Raw genomic sequence first — 17,925 nt, 5'->3', positions numbered from 1 at the left:
ACTTCTTGCCTGCATCTTTGGTATCTCTATCTCACCAGCGGCTCCTGAGATTTCCTAGTGCAGTTATTATTGCTTCTCTCATTTGAAATAGTATAGTAACTAGATCATCTTTAAAGTGTACCCACTAGCTAATGTTTATGTAAACTTCTGATGAATGTTGAAATTGCATTGCAAACTCCGCCACTTCTCTTGACATAGAGCTGTGTGTCTCATAGTTATAATAAACTGATGGTGATTGGTACTTCTGCCTCTGATTCTTGGTTTGCCCTAGCCACCTCTGGACAAGTCAGACACCTCACCCTAAGAAGCGAGTAACACCTATACGAAATGGCAAGCTAGTTAGGCCAAGGACTTTGGGATTTATACATAATGATTTTCGGGGACCATTCCCACTTTAGTTTTTGGGACTGTAGTCTTGCCAAAAATTGAAAGGGGAAAGGCGAAGAATTGTCAATGTTGTCTAGGATCACTCTAAGAGGTCAATTCAGGGATCACATACCATGACAATAGAACTCGTATATGTGGGAAGCACAGTGTATCAATTTGTACTGAAATCTTTATCATTATATGCTTTGATGTAGCTCCTTTCCAACCAGCACTTTTATTTGGACCCTGAGATTAATCTTATGGGACTCAACATAGAATCCTAACACAACTTTGAAACAATAATGGTGCTTAGAGTAACACTCTACAACTTAATAGCATTTGAAACAAATACTCTGCAATTATAGAATTCTCAAATTCCCTTGATAAAAGAATAGGAAAGGCATGTAAAGAGCTAAAAGCTGGATTTACACCAGACATCCTTGAAGCTGAATTATTCTATAATAATCCTTTATTCATTTTTAATTCTTCATTTTCTGCATTAGGAACCCATCTAGAAACCATTGATAAGTGTAACTGAGCACAGAAGTGTGTTACTTGTTGGAGCTGCAGATGAAGATGCAAACTAGGAGCAGTAGTAAATTATTCTACCAACCAATGCAATTCTGATTTCCTGAATAAATCAGTGCAGAAAGTATATTCTTCACTTAAAAGTGCAAAATAATTTGGTGAACCTGCTGGTTGCCATTGTTACCTAATAGTTCTGAAATTTCTTTATGCTGCCAGTGGTTATCTGCTTGTAAATTCACATTATGGAATTTTAATATGTTCTTTTGTAAAAAACATGCTATTATATAAACTGTCATTTCTATAAATTTATGGGTACCCTATGCCTGAGTTTTGTGATTTGTGTCCAAAAGCAGTTTTTGAAGCTGGGAGGCTCTGAGGGTTTTTGCTGTTATACGATTCTCTAATTGGCATTCAATCATTCCTTGGAAGAATTTTGATGAATATACTTTTCCGAAAGAAAGCACTTGATTTAGTAAATTATTCTGTTGTTTAGAAGTCAGCCATATTCCAATATTTCTCTTGCAATCTGCCTTTCTTTAATTGGTGCTGTTGCTTCAGACTACTGTGAACCCTGTCCCACAAATGGCATATGTTATGATGGGAAGTTGGAATGTGATCATGGCTATCAAAAGCATGGGAGGTTATGCCTTGAGGATGGGGATGTTAATATAGCATCTAAAAAGCTTGTGCGTACTAGTTGTCCTCTACATTCCTATTCTTTTTGATGTGTAGATTTACCAGTAACGCCTTGAATTTGAGTCATTGAAGTCTAACACTGGTAATAACTAACACTTTGCAGTCAAAATGGGTAGAAGTTCGCCTATGTGAAGCATATGCTCAACTTCTGTGCACTGGAACTGGAAAAAGCTGGGTTTGTGATACTTGATTCTTTCACAGTTCGTCAATTGATTTAAAAAATTTATCCCTGCAAGGAATAAACACCTCTTTGACCAATGAAATCTCGAACACTATCTGCATTGTAATTTTTTAATTCTTCTCTTTTAGGTTTCAGAGGATGAGCTGAGAAATTACTTGGATGAATACAAGATGAGGGATAATCATGCCCTTGATGAGGCCATTTACATGCCTGCAAAGCAAAGAGCTATAGAGACCATTAGTAATTTATTGGACAGAAGAAGAGATAATCAGGGGTAAGCTGGTTTTAGTATCTAATTAATGAAATATAACAATTTTTCCAATATTCATTTAACTTCTCCAGCCTTCTGGTTTGATTTTTGTATGCAACCCTTTTCTAGTGTTGAAGAATTCAAGTGCACAGAGTTGCTTGTGAACCATTATAAACCACTATCCTGTGCTGCCCGACAGTGGATCGTCGAGCATGCTTCACTTTTATTGCCAGCTTGTGTATTGGTATTTCACTATAAGATGCAGCTCTAAGAACTTATCTTGCAATGCCTACATGTTAAAACTTGTAACTATATTGATGTTTGCAGTTTATGGGGTGCATATTGATAGCATCCAGGGCCTATCGAAGACATCATTTGTCTGTCAGAGCTGAGCAGATTTACCATGAGGTACTTCATTACTTTGTGGATATGTTTTCACTAATTTACTTGGACAGGATTTGTTATAGTTTTTTCAGAAGGAGTCTCTATCCCTGCAATAGTAATATGCATTTTCATTCTTTGTTCTCATGTTGTGCTGGAGTTCCATTTTAGCCTCTTACTAGTAACTTTTGTCATTTTTTCAACACAAAGTTGCTTTTTCCATATTAATATGAATCAAATGCTAGAGTTAATAATGGAGGTAGTATATATCTTGCATATAGAAAATAAAGTCAGGAAGCAGGAAATTTCGAACAGCCTAAGGTACAGCCTCCATCACAAACAATTGTTAAAGTGAAAAATTGAAATCATATTTTGGCATTTTCTTCCAATTCCAATGCATCACGAGGCTAAGCAAAAATGAATCTCTAGGTACTTCCAACCAAGTTGATGTTTTGCTGCTAAGTTTCACTGCTAAGTTTCGGTTATTCTTTCTTAGTTAGGAGCTGCTATAGTTGTTAAACGTGCACGGCGCACCATGGTGCAAGGGTCTTTGGAGCCATGGCGCAGAACGCCCCTTTTAAAGCACAACACACACGAACACACATGTACACAAATAAATTATATATTTCATACATCAATAATGCACAAACAATTAAATATAAACACTAAAAATTATTTTAATTATCATACCATAAAGATAATATGCAAAACAGCAAGTCTTAGGAAAGAAAAAAAAGAGTTAAAAATATCCAAGACCATTAAACTAATCCTACATAATCATTATAAAAATGAAACCAAACATAAAATATCCATCACTTCAATTCCAATCCGACCCCTATCTCGTCGTCGTGTCAGCATCATCATTCTCTTTATTATCTCTATAAATGCTCGATCATTAGCAATCAAGATCTTTTTAATTTATATCATTTAAATTAATTGACTTCTTTCTGTTCATCTTATTGATGAAGACAATGTTTAGTGGATTAAAGGACGTAGAGGCGTTTTTGGTTGCCTTGGATGAAGATGTTTTGATGTAGTGTTTCATTTATAGTTGTAAAAGGCGCCAAAAGGCGTGCGCCACAGGGCATGTGCACGTGAGGCGCAAGCCCTGCGCATTCTCAAGAAAATGGCTCTGTGCATTGCCATGGCGCGCCTTAGCTGCGTCTTTCTGTGTGGCACCCCTTTCTGCAAGCTCAGGCATTTTTAGGGCTGGGCTGAAAATTCCAATAAATATTGAATATTATAGAACATAACGATTTATATAGCGATATAGAATTTCGATTTCTTTATCACAATTCTAAATTCGAATATTATTCTATTCTAAGATTGATAAGGAGGTGGCTAGTGTGGAGACTGGCGGAAGTTGGTGGATGGAGATGGGCGAGGGCGACAGTTCGCTTAGGGCTAGTGCGAGTAGGGTTTCTCAAGGCCTTTTTGTTTAATAAATAAGTATATAGTGTTAGGATTAGGGAAGACTTATAAATATGGTATGGATATGATTGGTTGTCTACCAAAAAAAAACTACAAATAAGGTAAATATACACAAATCTCCTAATTGATCTTCTAACAATATTTATGGATATGATTGATTATCCACCAAATATATAAACTACAAATATACAAATCTTCTAATCAATCTTTAAACAATATTATGGATATGATTAAACTATCTACTAAAACTATGAACTATAAATAATTTAATTACACACAAATTTTCTAATCAATCTTGTACCAATATTTATGGATATGATTGATTGATCTACCAAAAATAGCAACTACAAGTAAGGTAACTATACATATAACTCCTAATCAATCTTTTAACAATATTTAATTGTTTTTGCATTATTGATGTTAAAAGATATTAATGTACAAATATATAATTTATTTTTGTAAATACGTGCTGTGCTTAAAAAAGAGGTGCGCCGTGCCATGTGCCATGCGCTATGGCTCTAGGGGACCTTTGCGCCATGATGCGCCGTGCGCCTTTAACAACTATGTCTTAATTCTTTCGAATACCGAGGTCGAAAGCATAGGCATCTTCATCAATTCAACATCCCACAAGTTAAATCATCATTTTCAAACACACGAGCATTCTCTTTATCATCATCACTGACATTCAATCTTCCTAGTGATCATTCATTGCCTTCATCTCATCTAAGGCAATTGGATTAATGGTATTATGGGCATTGTACAACCGCCTCAAAGCTCTATTATACTTCATATAAACTAAGTTATTTAAACACTTTTGCTCCAGCCTATTTCTTCTTTTGGTATGGAGCTGCATAAAATTAATAATTATTTTTTTGCAAATTTTAGTTAAAATATACATACATATAGTACTCTCAAACATTAGTTATTTACATTTGAAACGCAGTCCAATTAGAAAATTTACGAGTACTATAAGGTATAACTCTAAATAAAAAATCTCAATGGCCAAGACATTTGCACTTGCCCTGTGTGTGATGTGATGACTTCAATAACATTCTTTTCTCCAATCCGTTGCACAAATTTATCGAGTAATTCAAATAATTCTCACCCGTCTCAGGATAATAAGACTATGCATGAATATATTCAACAAACTTGGTTCCTTTAGTGTTGTTGACCAATGATCTGTGCTTTTGTTTTGGTCCACCCATGTGCATCAACCAACAACCATACTTTGCTTGATCCTCTTCCAATGCTTTCAAGACATTGATGGCATGCTCCAACTTTTTTTTCCAAATACTTGACCCTTAACTTCATCGTAAGAAGGAGGCTTCATATCAGAGTCATACGGTCCAACGGCTTTGATTGTAGGCCCAAGGTTTTCATTGCACGGGAGTCCAGCAAATTGTTTAAACCACATTCTCCCTCAATTTCTTCTTAGCCAACGTCATTAGCTTCTTTTGTGAAGTATCATGCCAATTTGTGCTGACTTCTTTGGTTGCATAGTTGTTGTTGCAAACTAGCTTTCAACACAACTCGAGGTATTGCATTTACAACCCATAATATTTTGTTGTTCTGCTTACCAATTTCTTCTTCAGCAATGGCACCAAAGTGGGGAATACATTCATTTGATCACTTCATGCTTCTTTTTCATGTAGTGTCTTATTTGTTCCTTCACATGATCTGTACATTTAGCACATATAAGCACATTTTGAAAGCCCCCAACAAGATGTTGTTTAAATCCAGTAATTGCTCCTCTTAAAATCCTCCTACAAAAATTGCATTGAATATTATTGGAATTTTTTCGATCTCGCAAAGATTCATAATTCCATCCGGTGTCCTTTCGGCTTGAAGGAGAGGATGACATTATTTCTTGCTACTTAGGTAGTATTAAATAATATTTCAATCTGAAAAAACAAGTAAAAATAATAATTACATGATAATGAAAAAGTTTAAAGAATGAAAATGTGTTGTTCCAGATATAAAAAAGTTCTTAAACTAAGAAAAAGGCTCAACTGAAATATGAAGATACATACCTAAAACTTCAACTGCCACTGTTGCCACCACCGATGATGCTATTATTGACGTCACTGTCGAGTGTGAGAGTTGCCGATAGGAAGGAAGAAGGTTAAGTCGCACTTGGGAGGGTTTCTAAATGGTACATTAACTTCGAATTCTTTACTTTTTTAATTTGAGTTTCTGTTCAAAAGAGAATTCATTATTGCTCTATTTTGTCTATCGAAGTCATGAAGGAAGAACAAGAGATTTCATAGTTACAACGAAAGAGTAGACAATCTAAAATGTACCATATCAGGTAACACCTACGAAGATCAAATATTTGCGTCTCACGCTCCTTTGTTGTAGATGTTGCTTGATTAAGTTAAGATGCTCATCTTCAAAGTTACAATTATCCATGGACAAACTTGTTTCCCTAACTTCCATTTCTAAACATTAAAAACATCTTTTAATATGGTCTTGAATGTTTTATCATGTCCATTGTGGATGGATTGCCTTAGATTATGGATCCTATTAGTTCACCTCCTACTCCTTGACGATGATGCAATTCTACAGGCACATATATGTGCTATGTGCGTGGAAGAGGCTTTAATTGAAACTTATCCTTTATAGTTGGCAGAAATGTGCCATAAGGTGCCTCATTGCTTTCATAGCTTTTCCTTCATTTAAAATGTATTTTTCTTTTGGTTGAAGGAATAGGGTGGTAATCAGGGGTAGTGAAACCTTGTAATACCTTCTTTAGCATCACAATCCCAAATCCAAAAAGGCCCTAAACAGACTAAAGAAGAATTTGTGAGAGAAAAAGGAGCTTATTGAAAGAAGTATTTCTTATTTCTTGTGTATAATTATGTACAAGAGGGCACCATATATATATGAATGTAGGTCTCAAACTAAGCTAGTTAGCCTAGGAGTCACCATATGTACATCTACTGCATCTACAACAAGAAATTTTTGAAACGGAGGAAAAGAAATCAATCTTAAATTTGGGAATTATGTAATTAAATCATTTGATTTCAGTCCTAACATATTTACAGCTACACAACCTCCCCCTCAACCTAACAACACTCTTCCTCAACCTAAGGAATAGATGTTTTCAATTACCAAGATGAATATAAGATCATGGAATCTTGAACCCCTTAACCCTTTTGCTCGTATATCGGCTAATTGATGTTCTAATGGAACATAGGACATACATATTAATCCTTCCTTCAAATTTTCTTTGATGAAAATGTCTATCAATTTCTATGTTTTGTCCTTCTGTATTGTGCATGATTATGAGCAATATCCATAGCGTACTTGTTACAATAGAGCTTCAAAGGACTCCCACTTGATTCTCAAATTATCTACAATAATTTTAAGCCAAAGTAGTTTGCACAATCCTGAGCAATAGCCCTAAATTCTGATTCTGCACATGACCTTCCCACCACATTCTGTCTTCTCCATGTCACTAGGTTACCTCAAAGAAAACTACAATATCGTGTAGTTGATCTTGTGTCTACTAGGGAACCAACATAGTTAGCATCGGGTATAGACCTTCCCACCACATCGTGTTTCTTGATTCTCCATGTCACTAGGTTACCTCCAAGAAAAGTACAATATCATGTAGTTAATCTTCTATCTACTAGGGAACCAACTTAGTAGCATTAGTGTAAGCCTCTAGTGTAAGAATATTACTCCTTTTGAACAAAATTCCTTTCCCTGAATTGCCTTTCATTTAGTGTAGGACCCAGTAGGCCATTTACATAAAATACTCGGTAGTCATGATTAGTCAATTTTCATCAAAAGGAATAATATTCTTACTCAAGAAGTTTATACCGATGCTGACTATGTTGGTTCCCTACTTGATAGAAAATGTACTTTTTTTGGAGGGAACCTAGTGATATGGAGGAGCAGGACAAAGAAAGTAGTGGCAAGATCATTAGCACAGTCAGAATTCGGAAATAGGGTAATTGCTAAGTAATTTTGCTTACTAATTTGGTTGAATATTATTCAGAGATCATTTGAGAATCAAGTGGGATAGTCCTATGAAACTCTACCGTGACAAAAAGCTAGCTGTTGATATTGCTCATAATCTTATGCAAGGACAGAACATATTGAAGTTGACAGACATTTCATTAAAGAAAAATTGGTATTTCCTATGTTCCACAAGAACAATTAGCAGATACTCTAACAAGGGACTCATCAGTTCAAGATTCCATGATCTTATATTCAAGGGAATGAAAAACATCTATTCCTCAGCTTGAGGGAGAGTGTTGTGAAGCTATAAATATGTTATGTTAGGATTGAAATAAAGGGATTTGATTACATAGTTTCCAAATTTAGAAGTGTTCTAGTTTCCTCTTTTTCAAAGATTTCTTGCTGTAAATGTGGTAGGTTTATATATGCTGACTCATAAGCTGATGCAAATTAGCTTGATTTTATGGATTGTTAGAAATACACTTGTATATATATGTTGCCCGCATGTACATCATGACGTACTAGAAGTTCTTTCTCCTTTCAGTAAACTTGCGCTTCTCTCACACTTACCTTAATTAAATGCAATTGGAGTTGGACTAATTAAAGACACAGTTAATTCATCCAATCATTTAATTATTTATTTAATCGGACTGGACTAGTAGTCCACGGGGACTGCTTCAGTAAATTAATAAGCCTAATAAATTAATTAACCGATTTACTAATCCAACTGCTGTAATTACTTCTCTTAAAGTGAAAGGACTTCTTTTACTGAGTGCAAAAGTTCTCTTAAGTTCATTATAAGTTAATAGAAGCTCAAAATACTTGTGATTTGGTGAGACAATTAGGTTACTGTAGTTAACAGTTTCATCAATCATTCTAGAATTAGGATCATTAATATATTAGTGTCTGGGAAACGCTACGACAACTTTAGATATATGTAAAATTTAAAGCGACCTTTCAATAATAGTATATGAATAAAATTCTTTTAGAATCTAATACTGTGGTTAGGCCTAAGGCATGGAATTATTAGTCGAAATTCTAAAGTCCAATATTTTTGTGATCTTTCATAGTGTGTGAATTTAATTTTATGAAATTTTGAAGTTTGTTCCTGATTGTCATTCTACTTTGATTGCAAACCCTAAGTCACTGACCTTTTAAAACATAGGAATTTACTCTTTATCTATATGTGTTATGTGTGTTGTATTTCTTGTTTAAACTTAAAAATCCCATACATGACCCAATTGCAGTCAAAATTAATCCCTTGTCACCCTCAAAGGATGGAGCCCAAGCATACATATCTATACACAAGGTTTACTTTGGTGCCTCCACTAAGAAGCTTATTTTCCTTGATCATAATTTAGTAACTTTTAGAATCTGTATATTTTACTTCTAATTAAGTATTTTTTTCATCGTGTGTTTTAGTGAACTAATTCTCTACAAGCATCCACATATGTGAACCGGTCTGATACCACTGCCTGTAAAATGAGACATTCTAGTTGGAAGCATGCATCATATTTGTAAGTCTGTTACAATCACAATGAAGCAATTTTCATGATCTCATCTCTATGCGCAACCATGTTCCCGTAACAATGCGTAATCTAAGGCCTTCATTTAAAGTAATAAAGCTGAAGAAACATCTTTGTTAAGGAAGAAATAGTATGCTTGTGTATTTGTTGAATGACCCAATCTCTATATATATAGGATGAGAGGATTTTTGGAATAACTACAAAACCAACTTACTTATCCCTAAGAGATAGAGAAGATATACACAAATAATCTACTAATCTTAGAACTCCCCCTCAAGTTGGAGCATTGATGTCAATCATGCCTAGCTTGTAATGCAAGGCCTTGAATTGCTTTGCTCATAAAGCTTTAGTAAAAAGGTCTGCTCTCTACTCGGAGGAGTCTACGGAATGGAAATTTTCTGACTCATAACCGCCTCATAAACCATGATCGACTTTAATGTGCTTTGTTCTGTCATGAAAAACTGAATTCTAGCGATATGATCTCCCACCAAAATTTTCAATTGTAAAACTTCACTAACAGTGTGAGCCATGGCTATACTCGAGCTAGCTACTAGCTACTCTAGTTTGTTTCTTGCTGGCACCAAGTTACAAGATATCCGCCAACATTTAGTGCAGTACACAGAAGTAGATTTCTAGTCATCTTTAGACCTAACATAGTTTGCATGAGAGTAGGCTTTCTATCTTGACATGTCCTGTCTTTCTAACAACAAGCCTTTACGAGGAACCCTTTTTATGTACTTCAAAATCCTGAGAGCAGCTTCCCAATGAATAAGTCTTAACTTATACATAAACGGACTAACTAGACTAACAAGAGATGATGTTAGGTCTAGTCACAGTCAAATTGATCAACTTTCTTATAAGTCGTCGGTATTTGGTCTTATCTTCCAAATAGTCACTGCCATCCTTCCTATAATCAGGAGTGAATCCATGGGTGTGTCCACACGCTTAGTACCAATAACTGACTTCTTGAAGGAGATTACAAGCATACTTTCGTTGGGACACAGATATTCCATGCTTGCTATGAGCAATTTCAATGCCCAAGAAGTACCTTGGTTGTTCCCAATCCTTAGTGACAAAGTGTGTTTGTAGGTATGCCTTGGTGTCTTCTATGCCTCCAATATTGTCGCCAGATGCAGATGTCATCAACATACACTAACCATACCGGACTGCTACTTTACACAGAAATTGAATGATCTGCCTGGCATCGAGAAAATCCAAACTTATTAATAACTCGACTGAATTTTTCAAACCAAGCTCAACGACTTTGCTTAAAGCTATAAATTGCCTTCTTCAATTTGGACATGAGGAGGTTCAGAGCAACATACCTTGGTCTGGTACATTGGCCAACTCTGGTTAACTTCCAAGGACAAAAAATGACCCGAATAGAATTAAGAGTTAAGACAGGCAACTGATGAAAATGTTTCGAAGTAATCAATCGCGGATGTGTGGGTAAAGCTCTGAGCAACCAAATGAGCCTTATATCTGTAAATAGTGTCATCAGTTTGGTATTTGATAGTAAACACCCAGCTACAAGAAACCGCATCGACACCTTTGGGTTTTTTTGTTAGATACTAGCAAATGATAGGAGTACTAGATCTAGTTTTCTATACCTTAGGATCTATGTGTAATTAGACCAAACCTCAGGAGAGGGCACTGTTTTAACATTAATCTTTTCTTATTTAGATTGCTGCAACATCTCATCCTTTCTTTTTGTTAAAAGTTTTGGAAGCTTAGAAGCTTTAAATTTATCTAGTGGTTTGTTTATTTGCGGAACCAACCCATGATTTTGGGAATAAAGATCATGAGTATCACTTAAACTATGAGAACATGATTTTTATTCCATTTGCTATCCTGAAGATGTCTTACACGTAATGGAAGTCACAGTTGTTAAATGCCAAATGTAAGTGAAGGTGCCAAGACTTCCTTGGATTTAAGTGCAGAGTGAAGCACAGATCTTGTTGAGGTGAAGCACAAAAAGTGTGATTTTCATTATAATGGTACCCAAAGAAAATTCAAGATAACAAAGAGGATACGTTGGCTTCCCATTCTTGTTTTGTTATCTGGATTTTAGACATTCATGAATAATATCTAGGGTTTGACTTTACAAGTCAAATAATAATACAGCAAATCAAGATAATTACATACGCTGATAGAAGCTATAATCGACATAAACTAATTGAAACAAAAGGTGCAAGCAAAGCTTAACTGGATAATTCTTTATACTCACAGAATCAGATATGGTTTGAGACAGAAGGTGTAAATAAAGCAAATGGCTTATTGCAGACTGCTCTATCATGCCCAATTAAGAAAAGCCTCAATGCATGGTGCACATTCTTATGCGCCAATGGCGTTCTTTGTGCCTGTAACAACTATGGATAGAATTCAAATATATTGTGAAGTCCCGTATATATAGGAGAAAAAACAAAAAGTGGATTGTATCTTTTAAGAACCAACCAAAGATTCCAGTGCCTATTTGTAACCATTTCAAGTGATGGTGGTTCGTACCAGCTTAGGCTCAGGAAAGGTTAAGATATTTCTTTTACGTACTTATCCAATGAAGGAAAAAAGGACACCTTTATGGTTTAATGGGAAGTTGACTTCATTGAAGTTGGGGAAGCCTAGTTGACTTCCCGTGTCATGTGGCAGAATATGTTTAACCATGCTGCTAGTTGCCAGGATATTGATGTTCACCTTCAATTCCTATTAATGGCGTAATTCTTGGGCTTTGAATGAATGCCTTAGTAAGGTATCATGCCTTTGAAAGCTGTCCAAAGGGAAGGGGCCTTTAAAGCAGGAAGCACCCAATTGCCTTTGCGAGTCTCTTGGAACTTGGAGCTGCTAAGGTGGCTAGAGCATCCTAGTAGATTTCTCAACTTTGCATATGGCTTACATCAGTCAGATGTATCCTTGATTAGCTGTAACTATGAGGCTTTCTTTAGGTTGATATTATCTCCTTATCTTTTTAGTTTCTTCACCTTGTCTATGAATTCGACAGTGGCCTCTCGACAGAAATGTTGACCATTTGTATCAGAATGAACTGTCACGAATATGAATGTTTAATTACTGATTTGAGAAACCGAAAATGATATATATATATATATTTATGTTTGTCTGTGTAGAATGAATCATAGTTCATGTCTATTGACTTTGACAGAAATGCATTAGGCTGAAGCTGCATCTTTAATTGTCTTTGATGTTATTCATTGTGCTGATCTGAATCTAGTGAGTTCATTGACTGAGCCTCAATGGCTGTTCCATTTTTCCATGAATAATACATACTTTTTAACTGGTAACTGCTTTAGGTTTGTGATATACTTGAAGAGAAGCCACTGGTATCTAGGAGTGAAGGTGAGGGCGAAACCTGGGTGGTTGCCCCCTGGTTGCGAGATCATCTTCTCTCACCCAAGGAAAGAAAGGATCCGTTTCTGTGGAGAAAGGTACTGACATCTGCTGGATAAATTGTGGCTCTGTTTTCAAACACTAAAACCTTTTTTTCCGTTAGATATATTTTGTTGTCTAGTGTAAATGTTAGCCTGTACAACTGGTTTTACCAAATTTATTATGTTTTACCAACACAACATCTTGGCTATAAAAGCAGGTTTTGTCCAAGCGTGTTTTGCTCAAAGATATCATAAGAGTTAGAACAAGTACAGACTGTATAGTGAAGATGTTATGTCTAATCTGTTGTAATTTTTATGCCATATTTTTTTGTGTTTCAAATCATTTCTCTGTTAGGATAATGTTGTTATTTCATTTTTAGTCACTAGAAAAAATGTACAATTATTTTTTCCTCATCCTTAGTGTCGATTGTTATTGCTTGTGTCTTCCTGCTCTTTTTGGGGAAGAGGATTTATAGCTTTGGGAGGAAATCTGGTTCTGGAAAAAAAAAGAAAAAGAAATTCAGGAAAAATCATATCTACATTCAAATGATTGGAACGCAATTTGAAAGTTGTATTTCCTTTCATAGTCTGATAAATGCTCTGCTACCATGTTTACTTCTTAATCAGAAGGTCAACTTGGTCCGCAAGTTTCATGCTAAGGTCTGTAGTAGTTGTAGTAGTAGTAGTTATTTGCTTTTATTATTTCTACAAAGTTAATTTGAGCTATAGTAGAAGAATATGCCTGACATTTACCATCTAGATATTGTTGTCGCAAATATGCATGTGTACTAAAGTAGGTTTTCCAGTTTCTTCTACTTGTTAGGATAGAATCTAAATGGAGCTTATACATTTGCAAAGTTCCGTATAATTCGGGTCAAGAAAATTCTACCTTTCTGATTATTTTCTGTTTTCAGTTATTTTTTTCAATTTTTTCTGATTTTACAGTCACCTTATCCATGACGCTCTGTGCACAACAGGCACATAAATTATTGCTTTAATTTAACAATCAAACATGAGTTTTCTGTTTTTGCTGCTTTTTCGTTCTTCTGTAGGTCGAGGAATTGGTTCAAGAAGATTCTCGCATAGATCAGTACCCGAAGTTAGTAAAGGGTGAATCTAAAGTGGTGTGGGAGTGGCAAGGTACAAATATTTTCTTAACATAATGCATCTTACTAGTATTACTCATGTTGAACAGTACTTGAAAGAATTATTTTAAGGCAATTATGATATTTTTTGGCAAATATGTACCGTCTGGGAATGGAAGAGAGTTTAAATAGGCATGAGACATGAAACTAATTGCATAATTGTCATGATTGTGAGACATCTCGTAGTCATGTACATAAATATATTTATATAACATAAAATACACATTTGTTATGGTTTTGCACATAATTCATACCACATCCTAACCCCTGAGGTACTGGAGAGGCTATTATCTCCTTATTCTATCAAAACTCTTATCATGTCATAAACCTATAGCATTTCCTAATCTGCAGGCTCCTTCCCCGCATTGTTGAATTAGGATTGGATAGCATGCTTTGCTACGTGGTTGAACTCAGCCTTATTTATGCCTAAACACTTTCATATAAACAATCAAATGCTTATATATCTATGTATGTATATCTATGTCTATATATATGTCTATATATATGTAAACCACAACATATTTCCACCATAATATGTTCCTAGGTGTGGTAAAAAAATGTACCTATTTCAACGGATAATATTCATATAATTAAGCTGATAAAAAGTAACGCACCCTATGATTATAGTTTCAGCAGTTAATTTTATTCGGAGTGTTGAGTACATTGTACATGTATCATAGCACATTTACAGAAGCTTATGCATGTACTCTTTCTTCCATTCTCCTCTTTTGTCTTAATCTGAGAATTAAGTCTGGTTTAGAACAAACATCCTTAGAGCACTGTCTTTTAATGAAGTTTCAATCCCTAAGTTGTGTAGTGCTTCGCTAGTCTGCCCTTCAAATGGCTGTTGTTTCTCTTCATTTTTATCAAAAAAATATAATAATACATCTTCTAGCTCACTTCAATTTAGTTGAAAAATACTGATTGTGCCTTATCAGTAGCTGTTGAAAGCACTTAAGACAGTCAGTCAATGATCATCTTTGAGCCAATGGTCATGCACAAACTATCTATTGGCATGTTTTTCAACCAATGATCATCTTCTGTTCACTTCCTGTCTAGCCTTTCCTGTACTTTGTATATGGTTTTCACTTAGCTCTATGCAAGTGGCTCTCTAGATCTGTTTGTCTTTATAGATAATGCAGGCTGCAATTCCAACCTTTCTCCAGTTTCCTCATTTGTTTTTCTACTTTGTCCCGATACCGTTGAATTATTCCCTCTCTTTAAATGAATGCAAGGAAAGAACAGCAGAAGACGTTCCAATGTAAAGCAAGAGTTAAAGTGGAAGGACACGCTGTAGCTGGATTGTACTCCCTTAATGAAACTAAGCTAACTTGGTTTCTGTCCTTTCTCATTCTCTCTTCTATGTGTCTGTTTGTCTTGTGCTCTCCGCTGTTTTAATAATGTCTTCTACCAATTCAAATTGTGTGGATATTAAACTTTAGTGTGTAAATATTGTTATGAGAAATAGTCAATCTGAGGTTCTCACAGAAATTCAACATGTCAGGGCATTCTTTTAGCAATTGTGCAGCACCCATCTGTGTTTTACCACCATTAAACTTCCCAATCAATGCCACGTAAGTACCATTAGAGCGGGTTCATGAAATATATTGTCCAATTGAAATGAATGTCAACAGAGTCTAGTCAGGGAAAACTCATGCCAATTCACACATAAAGACACCAATCATTTGGATGTGCAAGTGCCTGCTTGCTCAAAGACTGATCAAATTCTTTAATAAGTATCAACTGAACTGACTGTTATTTTATTGGGTTACCTATTATTTATTGTTTACCAATTATTGCATAAAGTGAACAAGGCACTTGGTCAAAAATTGTAAAGACAGAGTGTCGATGAAAAGGTGAAGTTCGATTAGGTAATATTTCATAATTCTTTTGTCTTGAGTATGTTTTTAGGATTTTCATTTTTGACTTTGATCGAAAGAAACATTTTAAAGATGGCTTTGCTTGAGCTCAAGTTTAATGTAGTTTAGTAGTTTGAAATTATAATTTTTTTTAACTTTCTTAGAATTAGGATCTTGTCCTATCATTGTCATTTTGAAGTTGGAAAAAGCTCTAAGCCGGGTGTACTTTTGAAAGAAGATACCGAAAACTTGTCATTTTTCTAATGGTTAAAGATTAATTTTGTGGAGTATTTGTGAGAAGTTTGTCTTGAAAAATCTGTGAATTTTATCCCAAGCTATAGATTTCCACCATGAGTAGATGAATTTAACCTTGTAGTAGGGCTATTAGAGAATAAGCCCCACATGACTATAAAAACCGTTTCGATCTTTTTCGACTGTTCTGTACTTGTGAAATATACCAAATTCCTCTTGAAGTTTGACAATGCTCTTCTGTCTCCCCCTCCCCTCCCCAGTTGAAGGTTCTCTAAGCTCTGCTGGAAAGAGAAAGAAAAGTGATGGAAGTGCACAAAAGTTGAAGGAGCCCTTGAATTCATCTTATAACTTCCAAAGCAAGATGCTTGCTGGTGAGCCTTCAATTTCTTGGTGTTGATACATGAAGTTCTTGCATAATTAATCCTTGGAGATTTTTTACCCATAACTATTTTTGGTCTCTTTCCTATATTATGAAGCATAGCAAGTTTCATCTTTTTATGCAAAATACTGGTTGCTATGATGATTATAGAAGTGCAACCCTCAAGTCTCAGTAGACCTGTTCTAGTTGTTGAAGACAGTCAAATGAAGAAATAACTAGGATATATATTCAGTGTAGTTTTGATGTGTCTGACATATACATGGATATTGTGTATCAAAAAGGTTAGTTTCTAAAACATGTGTGTGTCCCTATGTTGATTCATCACCTTGTCCAGTTAATTATATTTCTGTAGCTGCTGCGTAACTATGACTGCACTGTTGCTTCTATTGAGCATGATGCTGCGTTGCCATAATTTCTGTAGTTATTCTGAATGTCTGATCATGAAAGGATTGGAGGCCGCATAGTCAGCAATCCTCCTCTGTTGTCAACCTAGTTTGGTGTCCAATTGAAGAAGAAGAAACAATCATGGATTTTGTATTAGGATTTGCAACTACATCTTTAATTTCACTGAGTTTGGTTCTTGTGCTAGCGAGTGTGTATTCTTTCAAGACTCATAGAAGGTTGATAATGATTTACTCTATTTAATTGCTATGCAGCCTGAAGATGGTGCTGTTAACTTTTTCCAAGACGGCTATTTAGGTATAGTTGAAGCTCTTTTTAGTATAAATAGTATTGTGGTGTATGATTTCTGTATTTCGTCAAGAATTGTGCTAAGCCAGCAGATTGCTGTTGCATTTTACTGTCTACTGGTTCAGTACATTTTGGCGCTCAACCGTATTAGGTTTAGCATGCTGCTTCAGCTGCATGTTCTTTCATTCAAATCCTTGTTTCCATGTGAGGTTCCAGTTTTCTTCACATCGAAACGCTTGTTCCTACTTGGAGCTTTAAATACATGGAACCTCTCTTCAGATACACTGGGAGTTCTCGGTCAGCACAAGTATTTTAGCCCAAAACAATCTGGGTTTGCGGCTTTCACTGTTGTTACTGTACGTTGGAGATGTGGGAAATTGAAAGATCTGTGTCGTATGCTTGTTTGACCCAAGAATTGTACGTCAGAAAAACAGAAGTTTCGTTTCTTTTATTGAACTCAAAAACAATTTTTTTATTTATACTAATTTGTTTTTTGTACAGTCAATCGGGAGACAATACGCACAAATTTATTACATAACTCTGCATCCAAAATTGGTGTCAAGAAGTCTGGGCTGTAGTAATAGGTAGTAGTATGAAAATCAGTTACCTTTGCCCTTTTAGCTGGTAGGTCCACCACTTGATTACCTTTTGTTAGCAAGACTGGAGATGAACACTGGAAGCTAGTCAAGCTCTTCCAGGAAGAAGTCTGCAGTAACGAGATGAATTTTTTGTGCTGCAGCAATTTTCTGACAATTGTGTAATATACAACTTGAGAGTCGTTTCTAATTAAAAGATTTTAATACCATTGGCTAAAGCTAAATGAGTTCCACTACGCAATGCCCATCGAGAAAAAGAATTCGGCCATATTGTTGGTATTGTATCCCATGTTTGTATG

At 35.4% G+C, this 17,925-nt stretch overlaps 1 protein-coding gene across 3 annotated transcripts in view; it reads left to right on the top strand.

Moving 5' to 3' along the window:
• The window catches only part of LOC105164531, a 22,619-nt gene extending 5,098 nt beyond the window's left edge, over positions 1–17,521 (top strand). Inside the window, exons 2-11 of one of the 3 annotated variants that reach the window (XR_002287348.1) lie at positions 1,453–1,580; positions 1,694–1,765; positions 1,900–2,045; positions 2,151–2,265; positions 2,349–2,429; positions 12,628–12,762; positions 13,758–13,845; positions 15,355–15,424; positions 16,222–16,332; positions 16,997–17,233. Coding sequence is in view for 2 of the 3 variants with exons in the window: in XM_020695042.1 (XP_020550701.1) it covers positions 1,453–1,580; positions 1,694–1,765; positions 1,900–2,045; positions 2,151–2,265; positions 2,349–2,429; positions 12,628–12,762; positions 13,758–13,845; positions 16,222–16,332; positions 16,997–17,001 (881 nt within the window). In the remaining variant the exon portion in view is untranslated. Of the gene's footprint in view, positions 1–1,452; positions 1,581–1,693; positions 1,766–1,899; positions 2,046–2,150; positions 2,266–2,348; positions 2,430–12,627; positions 12,763–13,757; positions 13,846–15,354; positions 15,425–16,221; positions 16,333–16,996; positions 17,234–17,309 lie in introns of those variants that run through there. The other 2 variants (XM_020695042.1, XM_011083182.2) reach the window with 2 other exon arrangements.

Source organism: Sesamum indicum, linkage group LG6 (genome assembly GCF_000512975.1).
Source record: "Sesamum indicum cultivar Zhongzhi No. 13 linkage group LG6, S_indicum_v1.0, whole genome shotgun sequence".
NCBI lineage: Eukaryota > Viridiplantae > Streptophyta > Magnoliopsida > Lamiales > Pedaliaceae > Sesamum > Sesamum indicum.
Note: the sequence above shows the minus strand (reverse complement) of the source record. Positions and strands in the feature narration are given on the sequence as shown.